The sequence below is a fragment of the Tachysurus fulvidraco genome, chromosome 21 (genome assembly GCF_022655615.1).
Source record: "Tachysurus fulvidraco isolate hzauxx_2018 chromosome 21, HZAU_PFXX_2.0, whole genome shotgun sequence".
NCBI classification, from domain to species: domain Eukaryota; kingdom Metazoa; phylum Chordata; class Actinopteri; order Siluriformes; family Bagridae; genus Tachysurus; species Tachysurus fulvidraco.
Genome location: NC_062538.1, coordinates 14,190,926 through 14,210,908, shown reverse-complemented (window position 1 = coordinate 14,210,908; position 19,983 = coordinate 14,190,926). Strand labels below are relative to the sequence as shown.

The 19,983-nt window shown below is 41.2% G+C and overlaps 1 protein-coding gene across 2 annotated transcripts; it reads left to right on the top strand.

Annotated features, from left to right (window-relative positions):
• Positions 1–8,247: 8,247 nt before the first annotated feature.
• Positions 8,248–18,954, top strand: cdk9 (cyclin-dependent kinase 9 (CDC2-related kinase)). Of its 2 annotated transcripts, none has more exons than XM_027152879.2 (8): positions 8,248–8,509; positions 8,629–8,742; positions 10,739–10,820; positions 11,289–11,379; positions 11,521–11,687; positions 12,750–12,921; positions 17,543–17,691; positions 17,933–18,954. In XM_027152879.2, the coding sequence occupies exons 1-8, from the start codon at positions 8,463–8,465 to the stop codon at positions 18,296–18,298; spliced, it is 1,188 nt and encodes a 395-aa protein (XP_027008680.1). In that variant the 5' UTR covers positions 8,248–8,462; the 3' UTR covers positions 18,299–18,954. The 2 variants fall into 2 exon arrangements, with proteins under 2 accessions (XP_027008680.1, XP_027008679.1); XM_027152878.2 differs by having other exon boundaries at positions 11,503–11,687.
• The last annotated feature ends 1,029 nt before the right edge of the window (positions 18,955–19,983 follow it).

Here is a 19,983-nt window from a genome sequence, read left to right as displayed (position 1 = left end):
TGTGTATACAAACAAGAAATGTATGGACAGAGACACTAAGTGACTAAGACCAGACTGATGAGACAGACACAGCAGACAGAGAGGGGAAAGGGGTATGTGAGTCCAGCTAAAAACACAATGACTACAGATAAAGAACATGAGAACATGAACTGTTTTCAATACTTTTTATAGAGAAGGTTCATGGGAAATAAAACAAATGAAATAATTAAGTTGAGTTCCAAGAATAGACATTATTAAAAGAGAAGAGAGGCTGGAGAAAAGAAGAGGAGATTGGTAGGATTGTGACCAAGCTGTGGGAGGACGTGTGTGTTATAACTGTGTGTATACCTTTGTCTTTGTAAAAAAAAAAAAAAAAAGGAGAGACTGACAGAATGTGCTGGGATAAAGAGCAAGAAAAAGAGGAAGAAGGTTCTAATGATTCCAGAAAAAGAAACAGGGAGAAACTGTCTGTCACACTGAGGGAATAGTAAAAATATCAAAAAGATGGATATTCAAGGATGGATGGAAATTTGGAGAGAAACTGCATGCAAAAGATATAATATATAGAGAATAATTCAAAACATTCAAAATACATAATAAAGTAAGATTTATTTGAATTAAGTTTATAAAATTTAAACTCTTGTTAAAATGGTAGGTTTTTATGATGTAAAAAATAACAAAAAGAGAATGTCAAATTTCCACCTTTAATGTGGATACGAGGTCTGGCTGAATAATGAGCTTCTACTTTTAAAGTCATTCCTTTGTTGGCTTAGATTTGTGCTTTGGGTCATAATCATGCTGAAAGGTGAGATTTTCATCATGTTCTGCTGTCTAACAGAGAGTCCCAGCTAAAGAGAATCAGCTCCATCAGCTGACCCCCACCCAAACCCTTAAGGCGTGGCTCTATGATTTGTCCTAGGATGCATTCAAACTGGTCGATCTGCCCCTGGTTATCCAGGATCTGCTCATCTTTGGATTACCAACAGTGCATAAAGTCTGCTGCATCCATGTTTTCAGTATAGCATTCTGTCAGGTAATTGTGAAGGCAGTGAAACCAAGTGCAGGTTTTATTATCAAGAGTGATTGAGCAGATCATCCATGCAGGGCTTTAAGTAAGCATCAAATTTCAAGACCAGATTGCTTAATGTCTGACAGATGCTCAACAGTCCGGGATTTGCACTTTATAATGTGCCACACAATTGTAATACATGCAGAATTTTGTCCCTGAAAATGATGTCGCTTGGAAGGCAGCATATTTTGCTCCAAAACCTGTATGTACTTTTCAGCATTTCCAAAAACAATTTAGTTAGGTCCCAGAGAATGCGGCTATTATGCGGAAGCGGAGGCGGAAGCCAAAGTAGCAGTAAAGACAGTTTAATAGAAAACACAAAAGGCAAGGCAAAAACAAATACCGGGGTAATTGAGTGGTGCGCTCCGAGGGCACGATCCACTATGTCCTGAACTGACGAGAGGCAGTCCGTGAAAGAAAGTAAAAGTGCGCGATTCGAAGAAGTGCGGCACTGGGCTGGAATCGGGGGTAAGTAATCCACTCAGCATAACTCGGAAGCAATACCAATAATAAAGGATGGGGAGTGTGTGTGAAGGGAGTGTATATATAGGCGGTGAAATGAGTGTGTAGATGAGTGTCAGGTGTGTGTGGGGCACGAACGGGAGACGTAGCAGGGTGCTCCCTGACACCACCCCCTCCCCCAGGGGCGGCACCCGACGCCCCAAAGCCGCGACGAGGCCTGCCCCTGGCACGGGGTGCCGGGCGGCCAGGGTGCACGGCGTGGAAGTCCGCCAGCAGTGCAGGGTTCAGCACGTCCCGACAGGCCACCCAGGCACGCTCCTCTGGGCCGTACACCTCCCAGTCCACCACGTATTCAGGGCAATCCCGGCGCCGACGGAAGTCCAAGATGTCACAAACAGCGCAGACCCCGGGCTGGTCTATGACGTCTGGCTGGGCAGGCACCGCAGGGTCACCTGGGGGGAGAGACACAGGTGAAACACAAGGCTTGAGTAGCACATGAAAGGTGACACATGAAAGGTGGGGTGAATGCAGTACCTGGGTGGTAGCTCCAGCCGGTACGCCACATCGCTGATCTGACTGGCCACCTTGAATGGCCCGATGAACCGAGGGCTCAGCTTGCGACAGGGTAACCTCAGCCTGAGGTCCTTCGTAGACAGCCACACCAGATCCCCTGGGTGGTAACGCGGCGCCTCCAGTCACCGAGCGTCGGCATGCCCTGCGGAGCCGTGTGCGCCGACTCCCAGACCCTGTGGCTCTCCCTGAACCAGTAGTCCACAAAGGGCACATCGCATAGCTCGGCGGACCATGGGAACAGAGGAGGCTGGAATCCCAACACACACTGGAAGGGGGTGAGGCCCGTAGAGTCTTGGCGGAGTGAGTTTTGGGCGTACTCGGCCCATGGCAGGAAACGACACCAGTCCTCCTGGCTCCGGCCGCAGTAGGTCCAGATGTACCGGCTTAGCTCTTGGATCTTCCGCTCCGCCTGGCCATTGGACTTGGGGTGATAGCCAGACAAGAGGTTCACTGAAACCCCCAGGAGCTGGAAGAAGGCCTGCAAGACCTGTGATGTGAACTGGGGCCCATGATCCAACAAGATCTCCTCCGGGAGGCCAAAGTTCCTGAAGACATGCTGGAAGAGAGTGTCCACGGTCTCAAGGGCGGTCAGCAGGCCCTTCAAGGGCACAGGGTGGCAGGCCTTGGAGAACCAATCCACTGCCACCAGGATACAGGTGTTCCCCTCCAACCGGGGCAGGTTGGTAACGAAGTCGACCCCCAAGTTGGGGCACCGGAAGCTGCCTCAGCTTGCCCACTGGCAAGTGGCGGGGGACCTTCGACATGGCACAGGTGGGGCAGCCTCGGACATAGTGGGTCACTTCCTGGACCATCCCGGGCCACCAGTAACAGGTCTGCACGAGCTGGACTGTTCATTTCTCCCCCGGGTGGCCTGATCCTGGTCCTTCGTGAACCGACTGGATGAGCCCATGCTGACAGGGGGTGGCGATGTAGACACGTCCCTCAGGGCAGCCCTCTGGAGCGGGCTCCTGGCAAGTGGCCGCCCGGATCTCCTGGTCGAGGTCCCAGAGGATCGGACCCAGAATGAGTGCAGGGGGAAGGATGGGTTCGTGGTCACTGGGCTCCTCAGGTCCGAACATCCAGGAGAGGGCGACAGCCTTGCCCTTTTGCGCTCCGGCCCGGTAGGTGATGTGGAAGAGGAACCGGGTGAAGAAGATAGCGAGCGAGCCTGTCTGGGGTTGAGCCTCCGGGCCTCCCGCAGGTACTGCAGGTTCTTGTGGTCGGTGACTACATATCATGTATATCATGATCATGTATATCATGACGTACCTCTGGAAGTATGGCCGAAACACCTCATTCATGAAGCCCTGGAAGACTGCTGGAGAGATGGAGAGGCCATACGGCATGACCCGGTACTGGTAGTGACCCGACGGCGTGATGAAGGCGGTCTTCCACTCGTCTCTCTTTCTGATACGCACCAGGTTGTATGCGCTGCGGAGGTCGAGCTTGGTGAACACCTTTGCCTCCCTTAGGTCCTCCAGCGCAGATGGCACCAGCGGGAGGGGGTAAGGGAGAGGAATGACCTGAGTGTTCAGCTGCCTGTAGTTGATGCAGGGACGAAGCCCACCATCCTTCTTTCATACAAAAAAGAAGCTGGTGGCAGCCGGGGATAAGGAGTGTGTGATAAACCCCTGATGGAGTGCCTGCTGGATATACTCCTCCATCACACGGTGTTCAGGAGCCGACAGGGGATACACTCGACCCTTGGGCAGCTTAGCATTATTAACCAGGTCGATGCTGCAGTCCCAGGGCAAGTGGGGGAGGCAAGTGGCTGCCCATGAGCAAAACACGTCCTGGAACTCCTGGTAGTACTCTGGGACCTGTACCTGTAAGGGGGCTGTGGCTTCCTCCACCCGAGTAGCACCCACAGTTGCCCTGTGGTTTCTGGATGGCAAATACCAGGATAATCTGGTGGTGCGCTCTGAGGGTGCGATCCACTATGTCCTGAACTGACGAGAGGCAGTCCGTGAAAGAAAGTAAAAGTGTGCGGTTCGAAGAAGTGCGGCACTGGGCTGGAATCAGGGGTAAGTAATCCACTCGGCGTAACTCCGGAAGCAATACCGATAATAAAGTACGGGGAGTATGTGTGACGGGAGTGTATATATATGCGGTGAATGAGTGTGTAGATGAGTGTCAGGTGTGTGTGGTTAGTATGCTGGCGAGGAGCTCCTAGTGGGCAGGGCGCGCATGGGAGACGTAGCAGGGTGCTCCCTGACAGCAGCAGCATTTTGGGGTGTTGTTGATGTATGGCTTTTGCTTTGCATGCTAGATTTTTACTTGCATTTGTAGATGTTGTGACAAACTGTGTTAACTGATGTGTTTCTGTTCCTGAGGTTTGTAGAATACTTCACCTAAGATGGCGGCGCGGCAGTAGCATGCAGCGGCCTCTCCGGATTCAATGCTCCTTCTTGTCTGTCTTGTCTTGCACTGTTTGCACCAGGTTGCACAGTTGCACTTTACTGTATGTGGCTAGGACTACTTACTAAGTTCAAACCCTGTCTTTGTTTTATGTAGCACCATGATCCTGGAGAAACGTTTTATCATTTCACTATGTACTGCAACAGCTATATACTGTATGGTTGAAATGACAATAAAAGCTTCTGGACTTGACTTGACCTGACAAATGACAGATGAGCTTTTTATTTGGTCTATGCTGAAAAGAATAGATTAGCTGACTTTATAATATAGTTACTAATGAGACTCACATTGTGGAATAAATGAATAAGTAAATGAACTGGAATAAATGAATAAGTAAATAAGTAAACAATAAAGCTAAAAAATACTACTTTCAAAAAGTATATAAGGCTTTCGAAATTAAGAAAAAAAAACGTGCTAATTAACGTGCAGATAACAATTAAGTGTAGGAATACAGCTTCAGCACAAATGAAGTAATATATATATATATGTAATATAATATATGTGTGTGTGTGTGTTAAGTATTCAGTATTCACGCTTCGCACTGGTGGATTGTAACCAGGTTGTAAGTACTTCTTCAAAATGCCAAAGGAAGAAACAAGGGCAAGAGATATAAAATAGAGAGTACGCAATTTAATAAAAACTGCATTTAAAATTCAAAAGTTTAAGACCATAGCCTTAAGTTAAAATCTGTGCAATAATATGGCTTTAATGTCCTTGTCCTTCAGACAATCACACTGTCATGATCTCCTGATGGCAAAAGCAAAAAGTCTTTCTATTTTTGAATGTGGCAGGATTGTTGAGCTGCACAAGCAAGGGCTCTCGCAACGTGCCATTTCTACCAAGGTTGGATGCAGTTAGACAGTCATTTTAAATTTCTTAAAAGATCCTGAGAGTTATGGGACAAAAAAAATCAAGTGGTTTCACCTGCACTGAGCCAGAGGATCCGACGGGCTGCCCGTGAAGACACAGGCCGATTCTCGACCCAAATTAATGCCATTATTGAGTTGACTGCAGTATAACCATAAAACGATATCTGCAAGAGTAGAGCTTAAAGAACAAAAAATGTCTTCGAAAGCCATGTCTCATTGAAATTTGCAAGGGAGCACCAAACATCGGACATTGAAAGATGGAAAACAAGGTTTTATTCTCGGACGGTCCTCTGGACAGTCCTGATGGCTTCCAACGATACTGGCATGACAAGGAGATCCCACTGGAGGTGTTTTGTACCCGGCACAGTGTAAGATTCTCCATCATGATCTGGGGTGCTTTTTCCTTCAATGGGAAAATGGAGCTTCAGGTTGTGCAGGGGCTTCAAATGCCAGTTGGCTATATGGACACGTTGCAGCAGACATCCCTCTTGACAGGGCCCTCGTCTGTGTGGTAATGACTGGGTCCTGACTGCCACGTTCAAAAATAGAAAGCCTTTTTGCTTTTGCCATCAGGAGATCATGACAGTGTGATTGTCTGTAGGACAAGGACATTAAAGCCATATTTTTGCACAGATTTTAACTTAAGGCTATGGTCTTAAACTTTTGATCAGCTGATGACCAGCCTGTTTGAATTAAAATGCAGTTTTTATTAAATTGCCTACTCTCTATTTTATATCTCTTCCTCTTGCTTCTCCTTATGGCATTTTGAAGAAGTACTTACAACCTGGTTAAGATCCAAAAGTGCGAAGTGTGAATACTTGTAATATTTTCCCTGGTCTTAAGATTTTGTTCAGGAGTGTATATATACTAATCAAAATTATAAACATATAAACATCGTATACGACAGCATGTTCCAGTTCCTGCCAATATCCAGCAACTTTGCACAGCCATTGAAGAGGAGTGAACCAACATTCCACAGGCCACAATCAACAACCTGATCAACTCTATACAAAGGAGATGTGTGTAGTGTGTGAAGCAAATGGTGGTCACACCAGATACTGACTGGTTTGTGGACCCCCCCTAGACCCCCAAACACAATAAAACTGCACATTTTAGAGTGGCTTTGTATTGTGACCAGCCTCAGGCACACCAGTGCAATAATCATGCTGTCTAATCAGCATCTTAATATGCCACACCTGTGAGGTGGGTGGATTATCTCTGCAATGGAGAAGTGCTCAGTGACACACAGACAGAAATAGTCCTTTTGTGTACATAGAAAAAGTTTTAGATCTTCAGAGTTCAGCTCATAAAAAATGGGTCGAAACAAAAGGGTTGCGTTTATAATTTTGTTCAGTGTACATATTTTTATTTTATCATACCTTTTAGAATGACCAGAAGCAGGTACACAGAAATTCAGTGCATGTGTTACTTTCTGCATGTATTGTTTGTTTTCGAGACTCGTCACCTGTCCAAAGCAGTCCAAAATGCACTTCACTCAGAAAGTGACACTCGACCGCCTCATACATGTGAAGTAAACCATCGCCATCTTGTGGAACTAGCAGCGTGCTAATATGTTCACTTTCACTGAGAAAATGAGAAATTAATTTCTTTATCTTTTTCGCAAGTTATCAATATATACTAATTTGTAGACTGTTTTATGATTTTAATTAATGAAATATTATATGCCTTTATATCATAATTATTTAATTAATACTGATTTAATACAGAACTGTCAGTCAACACATCATCAGTATACAGGGCTCTCAAGTTTTGAAGACAGGCAAGCGTGGCATCCCCCCCCCAGCGCAATAAATAAATAAATAAATAAATAAATAAATAAATAAATAAATAAATAATGGGTGAGTTGTGTTTGATAAGGATCACTGACCGCAGTTTAACCAAGTACAAAGTATTTGTTTTATTTTCCATTTATTAATTTGTGTGTGTGTGTGTGTCTGTGAGTGTGTGTGTGTGTGTGTGTGTGTGTGTGTGTGAGAGAGAGAGAGAGAGAGAGAGAGAGAGAGAGAGAGAGAGAGAGAGAGAGAGAGAGATTGTGACTGGTGTTGTTTAATGTGTTTGTTGCCTTTTTGGACTCCTTTATCATTTGTAATGTTGCTCCCATGTAAAACAGTTCGGGTCAAGCCCATTTTTAGGGTCATGATTGAGGATAATGTCCCGTCGTGTTGAGGTTTTGTTCAATCCGACCATCGAAAATACCCTCTCTTTTTTTCATTGTTGCGTTAAATCTTACCCAGATAGTGCTATTTTCTGATTGGCTATTGTGTAGCCTGTTTTTTTTATTGGCTGATAAGTGTCAGGCTTGAATAAGAACTGAGACGCGCTTGATCCCTGCCCGGTTACATAGAAACAGCGGTGCGGCATTTTAAATATATAAATAGTCAAAAAGTTTTTCTGCGTGCGAAATACGATGTGTGGCGAGAGAGCGTGAAAAAAGACCCAAATGCGTGACTGTCACTCTCAATGCGTGACACTTGACAGCCCTGAGTATATGTTACACACAATACAGCTGCTGCTGCACTACTGCTGCTGTATATTGTTCAAAAGAACAATATTGCACAATACTATTTGCACCATGCACTCTCACACTTTATGTACATAACTGATTTGTCATATATTCTTTATTCATATTTAATACTCGTACTGCCTATATTGTCTCACATCGTCTGTTTTGTCTTGTATAGTCTGTTTTGTCTTGTCTATCTTGTCTTGTAAAGTCCAAGCTAAATGTATAGTATAGTGTTCTTTACGTTTGTATTTTTGAGAGTCACAAGCAGCTGGAACCAAATTCCTTGTGTGCGTCAACACTCTTGACCAATAAACCTGATTCTAATTCTGATTCTGATTCTGATACTTTGTGCTTTTGTTACATACGTTCGACTCCACTGTTCGCTGTTGTGACAGGAAACTGCTGATCGTTTATAACCAAAAATTTGTTTTTGACGTTGACGTTGGCGTTTTTGATAACTACCCTGAAGAGGGCGCTAATCCAATGCACCTAAATTCCGCATAGAAGACGTAGAAGAAGCTAGCAGTTGACGTCATTTCGACTTTTGTACCACAGAAGAACGAAGATGCAGCGAGACAAGACCTCTGGAACCTCTGCGGTGGCCGCCGATAAGTACGTATAAATTAATTATATTAATAAATGCTTTGCTATTAGTGTGACTCTTTAGCTCGATTTGATGCTTAAATGTGTTAATAACCGTGTACTTCCCTTGTTTATTGTTTGTGTTTCAGACCGGACCGGGAGACCGCCATCATGTCCAAATACTACGATGGCGTCGAGTTTCCTTTTTGCGATGAGTTTTCAAAGTACGAGAAGCTCGCCAAGATCGGCCAAGGCACCTTCGGGTAAAATACTGCTGTTTTTTTTTTAAACACGTAATTTTAAATCCCATTGAATCGGAGCTGTGTGTAATTCGGTGAGTTGATGTGATCACATTAGCTCGTTAGCACAGTGGGCTGGTGTCGAGCATATTCGAGTTTGGTGTCTTTACTTTAAAAATTAGTAGTAAAAACACGTTGTCTGGAAATTGTGGACTTTGCTGTGCCATAAAAATAAATGAATAATAATTTGAATATAAAAACAGACACTAAACAGTTCAGTCGGTGTTTCCTAAACAGTATCTGGGTATAGGAAACCTTCTGACACAAACAGTTTGGTTTTAATCCCAGAGGAAACATTAAAACTTTACATTTGTGTCATGTTGACAAATTTTCAGTGATAGTTGTTGAAATGCTTGTTGTGAAGCTCAGTTACTCTACATCTGTAAAGGGAAAAGAGGTTGTTTACAATTAAAATACAGGGCTTTAGATTGTGGTGTAATTAAATGTTTACATTAGAAATCACCTAAAAAACACGCCCCTAACTCAAATGGGCGTCACCCATTTTTTTAGCTCCGCCCATACATACATACATACATACATACATACATACATACATACATACGTAACCCAGGCAACTATTATGGCGGAACCTGTTGGGGCAGCTGACCGAGGGGATATTTTTATCAATAAATGAACTCAATGAGTAATACTATGGTACTACAAATGTATAAGGTAATACACCGTGTATAAACCATGAAAGGTTTATCTCCGTTTCATGCGGAAGACCTTCAGTTCTCTCCAGCGCTGGAAAGCTGATCCTTCTCAGAAGCCTTTCTTCGCTTTTCGTTTTTAACCACAATGTCAATGTTTCAACCGCTTTCGGCTATTGTCACACATGCGCACAGTCTACTCTCTCTGCCGCATATAGACAAGACACGACCCTTTCTGCTCATTGGCTACATGTTAGTTTTGTTTGTCGGCCCGATTCAGTTTTCTGAAGCATTTTTCAAACAATGTGCACCCCACTTTTAAGCACAGCCATGTGGTTGTCCTTTGAACAAATAAATCAAACCTTCGCTTGTCTAACTAAAACCATTACATCTGACTGAGAAATAATTTACATAGGTTTTATATAAGCAATATACTGTCAAGTCTTCTTTTTGCTCATAAACGCCTTATTTGAGTCATTCAACTTTAATCAAAAACAAACAGTAACCCTTTAGCTGGCAACCACACTGTTGTGTCAGGGAGTACATGTAAATGTACTGCAAATGTACAGTACTACATGTCCAATAAACTTAATTCTCTGTGTCAGAAAAGTAGACATACACAGACAAATGGTAAACATGGTAACCAAATTGGGACGCAATCGACAGACGGTGCAAAACTCCAGCTTTCTCTTTATATACTTTTTTATGCAGCAACCTTATTTGCTCTAGTTACTTTCAGGAGTCAGCGAATGTGAACATAGTGGTAACTGTCTTTGCACAAATATATCCGGTTGTTTGTCATTTGGCTGCTCAGCGTTGCCACAGCAGATCATCAGATGCATATCAACATATTTAATTTGAAGCAGCCCTTCTAGATAGCCAAGCCTCAATTTTTATCTGGGCTTTGGACCAAAACTGAGAATGAACCCCCTAAATAAAGCCATTTGCAGTTTCAGTGTTATTAAAATGAAAGTAGAAGCATTGAACTCTGATCCTTTTGAGCAGTGTGTACAGATGTGAAGGTTAGAGAGCTGGACAGACTAAAGATTTAAATCACTTGCTTTCGAGATGGAGATGAAAACCAGGCCTAATACTCTTTGGCATCAGTGCAAGCAAGTAGTTAAATTGAATTGCATTGTAAAGTGAACATATACCATGTCCATGAAATACTTATTTTACCTGCTGTACATAGACATGATCAATGTTAATTTTAAATATGAATGTTTATATATGTTTTTACACTCACTAAAGACTTTTATATCATAAGGCATTTGTAATTGTTCATTTCCTTGTTCAACTCTTTTCTGCAGGGAGGTGTTCAAGGCCAAACATAGGCAGACTGGCAAGAAAGTTGCCTTGAAGAAGGTGCTAATGGAAAATGAGAAAGAAGGGGTAAGTCTTAGATATGGATCATTGGCTTCATCCTGAAATGCTTGTTCTCTCAGACTTTCTCCCACTGCTATCTTCAACACTGCTGTCTTGGTTTGCATTTACAAAATGCATCACTTTGTACAGAGGCTTCTCTTACAACACAGACTTGTAGCTTTTGCTAGACACTTTTAGTCTCTAAGCATAGTCTCCTCAAGTGCCATCTCAAGTGCCATCTTCTTACACAGGCAGATATTTTAGTGTTTACAGTCCAGAAACCAGTCTAAATGGGTGCGTGTTGGTGAACAGACACATTATAACATTCAGGCTTCTGAAGCTTGTGGAAATAAGATTTTGTACAAGAGGTGTACTGCACTTAAGCTGTACTTAAGTGTAACAGTGACAATCTAAAGTGTTTTCATGCAAAATTTGTATTTTGTTGTTTGTTTATTTCTGTAATTTAAAATGTTGTGATGACATGTTTCTTTCTAGTTTCCCATCACAGCACTGAGGGAGATCAAGATCCTGCAGCTGTTGAAGCATGAGAACGTCGTAAATTTGATTGAGATTTGTCGAACAAAAGGTCAAGGTTCTTCACTGGGTTTCTTTATATTACAATTCATTAAGATCTAAAAATATACAAACAAAAATGAACAGTGCAAATTCTGTATTAAATGTTGAACAATTCGTACGTCTTTTTCTAAAGAAATGTGTGTGTGTGCAGCCACCCAGTTCAACCGTTACAAGGGCAGTATATACCTGGTCTTTGATTTCTGTGAACATGATCTAGCTGGTCTTCTGAGCAATGCCAACGTTAAGTTCACACTGTCAGAGATCAAGAAGGTCATGCAAATGCTGCTGAACGGACTCTACTACATCCACAGAAACAAGGTTGGCATCTCTCATTACACCCATCTTCCTAAAAATGTCTGTGGGGAATTTAAAATAATGCCATGATTTCTACCTTGGGGGATTAGTATGTTTAAATGAATGCACTATTTTTGCTAATGTGGTTGGTTTACTTTTGCAGTATAAGTTGCCCATTAGTTGCCACAACTGAGGTGTACTTATTTGTAAGGGATAAAATAGTCTGTTGTATTTAGATGAGGAGAATAAGCCATTTTTATGTTGATGTGGGGTGATATAAACATCAAACCTCAAAAAAATCATGTAGAAATAGTGTATGAGAGGGGACTTGCTGTCTCCTCCGAAACTATTGGAACGACAAAGCCAGTTATTTTTTTGTGCTATACCCCAAAGACATTTGTGTTTAAGAGCAAATGATGGATATAAGATGAGAGTTTCCAATTCAAGCTTTTATTTTCTTGTATTTATATCTTGACTTTTTGAACAGCATTGGCAGACAAAACATTTCTGTAAACTACTTCCAGCATGCTACAAAGATGAGCTTGTATGATTAGGATCATGACCAGATCCTTTATTTTCTTCACTTTGGTGAAGTACCTGGCAATATGCTTCAATATTTTATTTGCTCGTCTGAATACTGGCAGTCTGATAAAAAAAATGAACTGACCTATTTTGTTAACACATTTACTTATAAATACCAGAAAAGAAAAGCTGAATTTCTGAAAACTTGTTTTGCATGTTTATTTTTTAATCTCAAACCCAAATGTCAAATGGAACTGGCCCGAAATCCATAAAGCACTGTTTTCTCTGGTGGTAGCACAGGTGCCTTTTTCAGGGCCACTTCAGAGTGAAGGGTCACTGTAAATAAAGTCCACAACCCAGTTCATCATTTTAGGCAGACTTGTGGAGCAGCTTGCCAGACACTTCCCTCTACCACTATCACCAAAACACCAACTGTGAAAATATTGTGTGATTGTCATACCTACAGTTCTAGAAACGTTCAGTGTGCATTGAAATGGTTCTGGTGCCTTGTGGTAATATGTCAATCATATTTATGTATTTTATTTCTCCCCTACCTGTTTGTAGATCCTGCACAGAGACATGAAGGCAGCAAATGTGCTGATCACAAGAGATGGAGTATTGAAACTTGCTGATTTTGGCCTGGCAAGAGCCTTCAGCCTTGCAAAGAACAGCCAGGGCAATCGCTATACCAACCGAGTAGTGACACTGTGGTACCGACCTCCAGAGCTCCTGCTAGGTGAGACTGAGAACACTTAGATTGGACCATTTAATACAATCAATAGAATGTCTAATAAAACTAATTAATCACAAAAATGCACATTTCCTGTTGTTTTCGGGACAGGTTTGTATCTTTAGGCCAAGTCTTCTTAGTGCAGCGGTGTCCAATCTTATCCGGAAAGTGCCGATGTGGATGTAGGTTTTCATTCCAACCAAGCAGAAGCCACACCAGAGTCTACTAAAAGCCAATAACAACTGATTAAACAGGTGGAATCAGGTGTGGCTTCTGCTTAGTTGGAATGAAAACCTTCACCCACACCGGCCCTTTCCGGACAAGATTGGACACCACTGCCTTAGTGAATGCTAACTAAAAATCTCAAGAAGTAATTTCTGTCAGTTACTTCTATTTCTGAAATACCTCCCTCCGTCTGTCTGTCTGTCTGTCTATATACACTACCAGTCAAAAGTGGACAAACCTTATTCAATGTTTTATTATTATTACTACTACTACTATCTTTTCAACATTTCAATGTCTTCAGTATGAATATACATATTAAATATGGATTTTTGTAATCAAGAAAAATTAAGTTTAAGTTAAGATTATTAAACTAAATAATCCAAAATATTTTTCATATTTTTTTACTTTTGGCTGCTCTTCCTTCACTCTCTGATCCAACTTATCTTCAAATTTAAAATTGGATTCAGCTTTGTGATTGTGGAGGTCAGTTCAATTGATGCAGCACTCTCCTTATAGTAGAAATAGCTCTAACAGAACCTAGAGGTTTTTGGTCATTGTCCTTTTTGGTAAACAAATGATGGCCCCACTAAGTGCAAACCAGATATGATGGCATGTCAAATCAACCATGCTGTTTAAGTGTACCATAACAGTCACTAAGTCACTAACCGTTTCACCAACAGAGAACTCCCACTCTATCACACCACCTTCTCCTCCTCCATGCTTTACAGTTGGAACCACACCTTCAGGGACCGTCTGTTCATCTTATCTACCTCTAACACATGGCATGTAGAACCAAAAATTTCAAATTTGTACCCCTCAGACTAAAGGACAGTTCTGATCTAACGTCCTTACCTTGTGTTTCTTGGCTCAAACCAGTCTGCTCTGTGTGTTGCTCTCCCAATGGTTTCTTTCCTACAATTCGACCATGAATCACTGACTCAGTATTTCATGTCTTCTTTGAACGGTGAATGTTGAAATGTGTCTGCCACTTGAACTCCAAGAAGCATTTATGTGGGCTGTCATCTGAGGTGTTGTAAATGGACGGTTTCTGAGGCTGGCGATTCTAATAAACACATCCTCTGCATCAGAGGTTTCTCTTGGTCCTCATGAGAGCCAGTTTCATGATCATGTTTGATGGTCTTAGAGAGAGCACTTGGACGCAGTTAAATTTTTTGGATTTAATGACCTTCATTTCTTAATGATGGACTTCATTTTCTCGTACATAACTAAGTGTTTTTTGCCATAATATGGATTTTTACAGTAGTTGTAGTAGCACTCACACACACATAAAAGTAAAGAAAAAACACTGAAAGAGAAGGTGTGTTCCTGCTTTTTACTGGTACTGTTTATACACACACACACACACACACACACACACACACACACACACACACACACATATATTCACAAACACAGGGATTGAACAATGAAACAGCTGGTTTTAGACCACCTAATTTGTAGCCCATAGAGCATCAATCTGTCTTGTAAATAACAGATACAAGTCCTGCACAGTGGCCAGAGGGATTTTCAGCCATTCCTCGTACAGAACAGTGGCCATCTCAGTATGTGATGCTCGTAAAGGAAAAGAAATCCTGACTCGCTCCTCTAAAACGCCCCAAACAGCTTCAGTAATATACAGATCTGGTGACTGTGCAGGCTTATAATTGGATATATTTATAGTGTTTGGCAGATGTCCTTATCCAAAAAGAGTGTATAAAGTATACAGTATCTCACAGAAGGGAATACACCCCTCACATTTTTGTAAATATTTTATATCTTTTCATGTGACAACACTGAAGAAATCACACTTTGCTGCAATGTACAGTAGTGAGTGTACAGCTTGTATAACGGTGTACATTTGCTGTCCCCTCAAAATAACTCAACACAGTCACTAATGTCTAAACCAAATTGAGTTCAATTAGTCATTATCTCTCCTGTGTCATGTGACTTGTTCGTGTTACAAGGTCTCAGGTGTGAATGGGGAGCAGGTGTGTTAAATATGGTGTTATTGCTCTTACTCGCTTATACTGATCACTGGAAGTTCAACATGGTACCATGGTGCTCAGACCATATGCCACACACTGCATCAAATTGTTCTGCATGGCTGTCGTCCTATAAGGAAGCCTCTAAAGATCATGCACAAAAAAGCCCGCAAACAGTTTGCTGAAGACAAGCAGACTAAGGACATGGATTACTGGAACTATGTTCTGTGGTCTGATGAGACCAAGATAAACTTGTTTGGTTCATATGGTGTCAAGCGTGTGTAGCTGCAACCAGGTGAGGAGTAAAAGACAAGTGTGTCTTGCCTACCGACAAGCATGGTGGTGTGAGTATCATGGTCAGGGGCTGCATGAGAGCTGCCAGCACTGGGGAGCTACAGTTCATTGAGGGAACCATGAATGCCAACATGTACTGTGACATACTTAAGCAGAGCATGATCCCCTCCCTTTGACGACTGGGGTGCAGGGCAGTATTCCAACATGATAACCACCCCAAACACACCTCCAAGATGACCACTGCCTTGCTAAAGAAGCTGTGGGTAAAAATGATAGACTGGCCAAGCATGTCTCCAGACCTAAAGCCTATTGAGTTTCTGTGGGGTCGCCTCAAACAGCGGGTGGAGGAACGCAAGGTCTCTAACATTGACCAGCTCTGTGATGTCATCATGGAGGAGTGGAAGATGACTTTAGTGGCAACCTGTGATGCTCTGGTGAACTCCAAGCCCAAGAGGGTTAAGGCAGAACTGGAAAATTATGGTGGCCAAACAAAACATTGACATTTTGGGCCCAATTTGGACATTTTCACTTAGGGGTATACTCTTTTGTGGCCAGTAGTTTAGACATTAATGGCTGTGTGTCGAGTTATTTTGAGAGGACAGCAAATTTACACTGTTATACAAGCTGTACACTTACTACTTAACATTGTAGAAAAGTATTTTCTTCAGTGTTGTCACATGAAAAGATTTACTGTGAGATACTGTATATATTTTCATTTTACATCACTATATAAAAATAGCGATGCTGGTTTGTAATAGAGGGTAATTTCCATTCATCCCACCAAAATTATTTGTTCAGATTCGTTCACTGATTGTTACCCTTTCTGTAAATTACATCATTACTCCAGGAGTTGGCCCAAGTGAGTGATTTTTATAGATATTATGAGTTGTTTTGTTTGATAAATCATAATACTAAAACTTGTACCTAGTTTTTTTAATGATTTTATTTGAAGTTGGTGTTTCCAGTCCACAAAAAGAAGGTCTGGTGAACTTGGGTATGAAGGAGTGTTCAATGCTGCAATGATTTTAAATGTAGCCATTTTACACTTTTGTCTATAGTGGATTATGCTATGAAAAATGCAGCAACACATGAGTCTTGTCTTAGTGCTACACTTTTAAAATGCACTTTTCTACACTCTTTTTGTTTTTTTTTCTTGTGGTGAATTACAAAAACATCATCAGAAAGTCTGCAGATATGCAGATATTGTATGCTTCCTACATGGATATAAAACTTCTTCATAGTAGCACTGTGTTCACAGCCCCTTTTCTCTTCCTTCAGCCAGTAAGACTCCTTAACATCCAAACTGAATGATGTGGCTTGTGCATTCACAAAATAGTTCCTTCTGCCTGTTCTGAACCTGGTGTCCCAGTTCATACAGAATCAGTACTGCACTTGTTCATACCCATCACTGAGTCTTGTTAAGTAAGGGGTGTTTTCATTAAATAGGCCCAACCAGTGACTTGCTCCTTCACAGCCTGCATGAGAATGATTTGTTTAAAAGCACAGATTTATTCATGAATGAAACACCACTGGTTTTTAGAGAGAATGGGGTACCAGGGCAGCATGCCTAACCACACCTCTTGGATGTGTTCAGTTTAGCACTGGAAAGGTTTAAAAGGCTAATTCTCCAATGGTGTATTTTTAACATTAGAACTTATGATGTTGGGATAGGATGACAATACCTATTTGAACTCCATTATTTTGCTAGTTAGAAGTCCACTCTGAAGCAATGAATTCCCCTATGGTAGAAAAATGGTTTGGAGTTGTCTGGATATTCTGGATCATTTTGGAAATGATCAAACTGAAAACCAAATGTCAGCAAAAAATATACAGTTTGGTGAAGTGGGTATTTTAATATATGTAATGTAATAATGAAACAACATGGACCAGGGAGTGTTTTTAACACAATAGTGCTTCTAGTGTCCACTTGCTGTAAGGTTGTCTGGACACAACATTCATTTTTTGTTAACCCTGGGCAACATTAAAAAATGTCATTTACCTGCTGAAAACTGATTGGTGACTGGTGGTTAAGTTTTTTTAATCAAGTTTGAAATGGAAAGCCTATTTCTATGTCTGGAAAGATTTGTCTGTTTTTGCTTATGTCTTTTGTTTGTGTGCCTATTTAGGAGAGCGTGATTATGGGCCACCCATTGATCTATGGGGTGCAGGGTGTATCATGGCGGAAATGTGGACCAGGAGCCCCATCATGCAGGGAAACACAGAACAGCACCAACTCACTCTGATCAGCCAGCTGTGTGGATCCATTACTGCTGAAGTAATGAAGTTATGCATGTTTTTTTTTTTTAACTTTTTTTTTGTTTGCTCGCTTTTCAACATTCCCAAACACCTGATTGTAGTTAACTGCTACTTCATTGGCTTTTAAGGTTGTACACAGCTACGTTTTTATTAAACCTCTAATGTGTCAACAATGCAGAGGAAACTGATTTAAAATATTCTTTTTTTTTTTTTTTTTTATCATTTTAGAATCTGTTTTTTACCCTCTTCTGCTTTCTCAGGTGTGGCCTGGTGTGGATAAAAAATATGAGCTTTACCAGAAGATGGAGTTACCTAAAGGACAGAAGCGAAAGGTAAAAGAGCGTCTAAAGGCATATGTTAAAGACGCATATGCCCTTGATCTAATCGATAAGCTGCTGGTGCTGGACCCAGCACAACGTGTGGACAGTGACGACGCTCTCAACCATGACTTCTTCTGGTCTGACCCCATGCCTTCTGACCTAAAACATATGCTTTCTACACACAACACTTCCATGTTTGAATACCTGGCTCCCCCACGGCGCCGCGGTCACATGCCCCAACAACCGGCCAACCAGAACCGCAACCCAGCTACAGCCAGCCAGTCAGAGTTTGACCGTGTTTTCTGATTTCTCTGATGTCAAAGACTTTTTTTTGCATAATTTAGAAAATGGAATAAGAGTTATGAGATTAAACTGAGATGAACAAAGTGAGTTTAACTTTTTGGGGGGTTTACTATTGGGGTCAAGTGAGTTAAACAGTGATCAGCTGCAGCTGTTTCAGTTCTAATCTAGAGTCTGGTATGTAAGATCTCTGAATTACATTTTTGATCCAGATGCACTTGGGGTCAGAAATCAACTCTCTGGAGCACCCCAGTTTAGCAACATGTTTGTTTATATCTACAAATAATGCCATGGTATGAAACTGCTCATTGACTGACTGTGTAAGCTGAAGTGGACCAGACGTTCATTTGTGAATGAGTTGCACGTTAAGTTAGAAAAGATGCATATGAAAAAACAATAAACATGATTACCCAGTCTCTTAAACATATTTGAGACTGTTTTTGCACCTTTTTGTTTTTTTTACCTTGTTTTCTTTTATTCCGAATTGTGAAACTTACTTTGCATTATTTCAGCCAATATTATGTTCAGATTTTATGTAGCTATTTATCATATGGTTTGCAGCCTCTAATATGTTTGTGTTTAAACATTATTGCGTTTAACAAAAACAATAATAGTCTTTTTGTGTACTTCAATTGAAATGCCAATAAACATCTAATTTTTTACTCTGGGTCTTGTGATATTCACATGTAGCCACTAAGTGGTGTAGTAGCACATCTTTTGTATGTCGAATGAAAATATTTACTCCACTTTTTTAGGACCAAAGGGTGTTTAAAGCGTCTAAATGCCTAAACAGCAACCATTTTCCATCTAATACCTGTTTTTCTGATACATATAAATAAAATGGTGACTGTAATTACAGACTGAAAGGATCCTGTATTATTGCTCAGAGTTCTAAATTGGTGTAATCAGGACTCCAGTGTGTGAATGTATTTATTTTAATTATTTTAAACACCACTGCTCCATGCAGCTGTCACCTCTGAGTCAAGCTTGTGTTTATAAAATTCTGCCTGTGCTACCAAAAAGCTTCCAGTTCAACATCTATTGTATCGGTTCCATGCCTTTTTTCCATGCTTTTTTTCGCCATGAGTAATTTACCCACAATCTGTAAAATGTAAAATCAAAGATTAACCCCAACGTTAATTTTATAATCGCACTATTCAAATGTTTTAACTCATCAATTAGATGTGTGTATAATATTCTGCCTATATATTATAGCCGTAGAGTTTTTATTCCTGAACTTTACACTTTACTGAACATTTTAAAGTTGACTTTAAGGTTTCATTAAATCAAATCAACTGACCAATCTAAGAGGCTAATAACTATAACAACACAATAAGAAACGTGTATGTTATTTCTTTGTTGATTATTGATTATGATTTAAACCACGCACAATTTTTTCACCAGTTTGTTGGGTGAGGAGCACAGTCAGTATTCCAGTTCATCCCAAAGGTGTTTAGTGGGGTTGAGGGCTCTGTGCAGAAACCTTGAGTTTTGAGACCTCAGCAAAACGTGTCTTTTTTGCCTGAAATTGTAATGTAGCAGTATACATTGGCATCCTAGACAACTGTGTTCATCCTGATTTGTGGTAGCAGTATAGCACATATTGGTGTGATGGATAGTCAGGTGTCCACTTACTTTGACCTATATATGTACATAATATATATGGTCAAATAAATTATTTTAAGATCATT

Coding starts and splice junctions, on each gene's coding strand:
- cdk9 (XM_027152878.2), top strand. CDS start 8,463: ATGCAGCGAGACAAGACCTCTGGAACCTCTGCGGTGGCCGCCGATAA. Junction 8,510..8,628: donor TCTGCGGTGGCCGCCGATAA/GTACGTATAAAT, acceptor TTTGTGTTTCAG/ACCGGACCGGGAGACCGCCA. Junction 8,743..10,738: donor ATCGGCCAAGGCACCTTCGG/GTAAAATACTGC, acceptor TCTTTTCTGCAG/GGAGGTGTTCAAGGCCAAAC.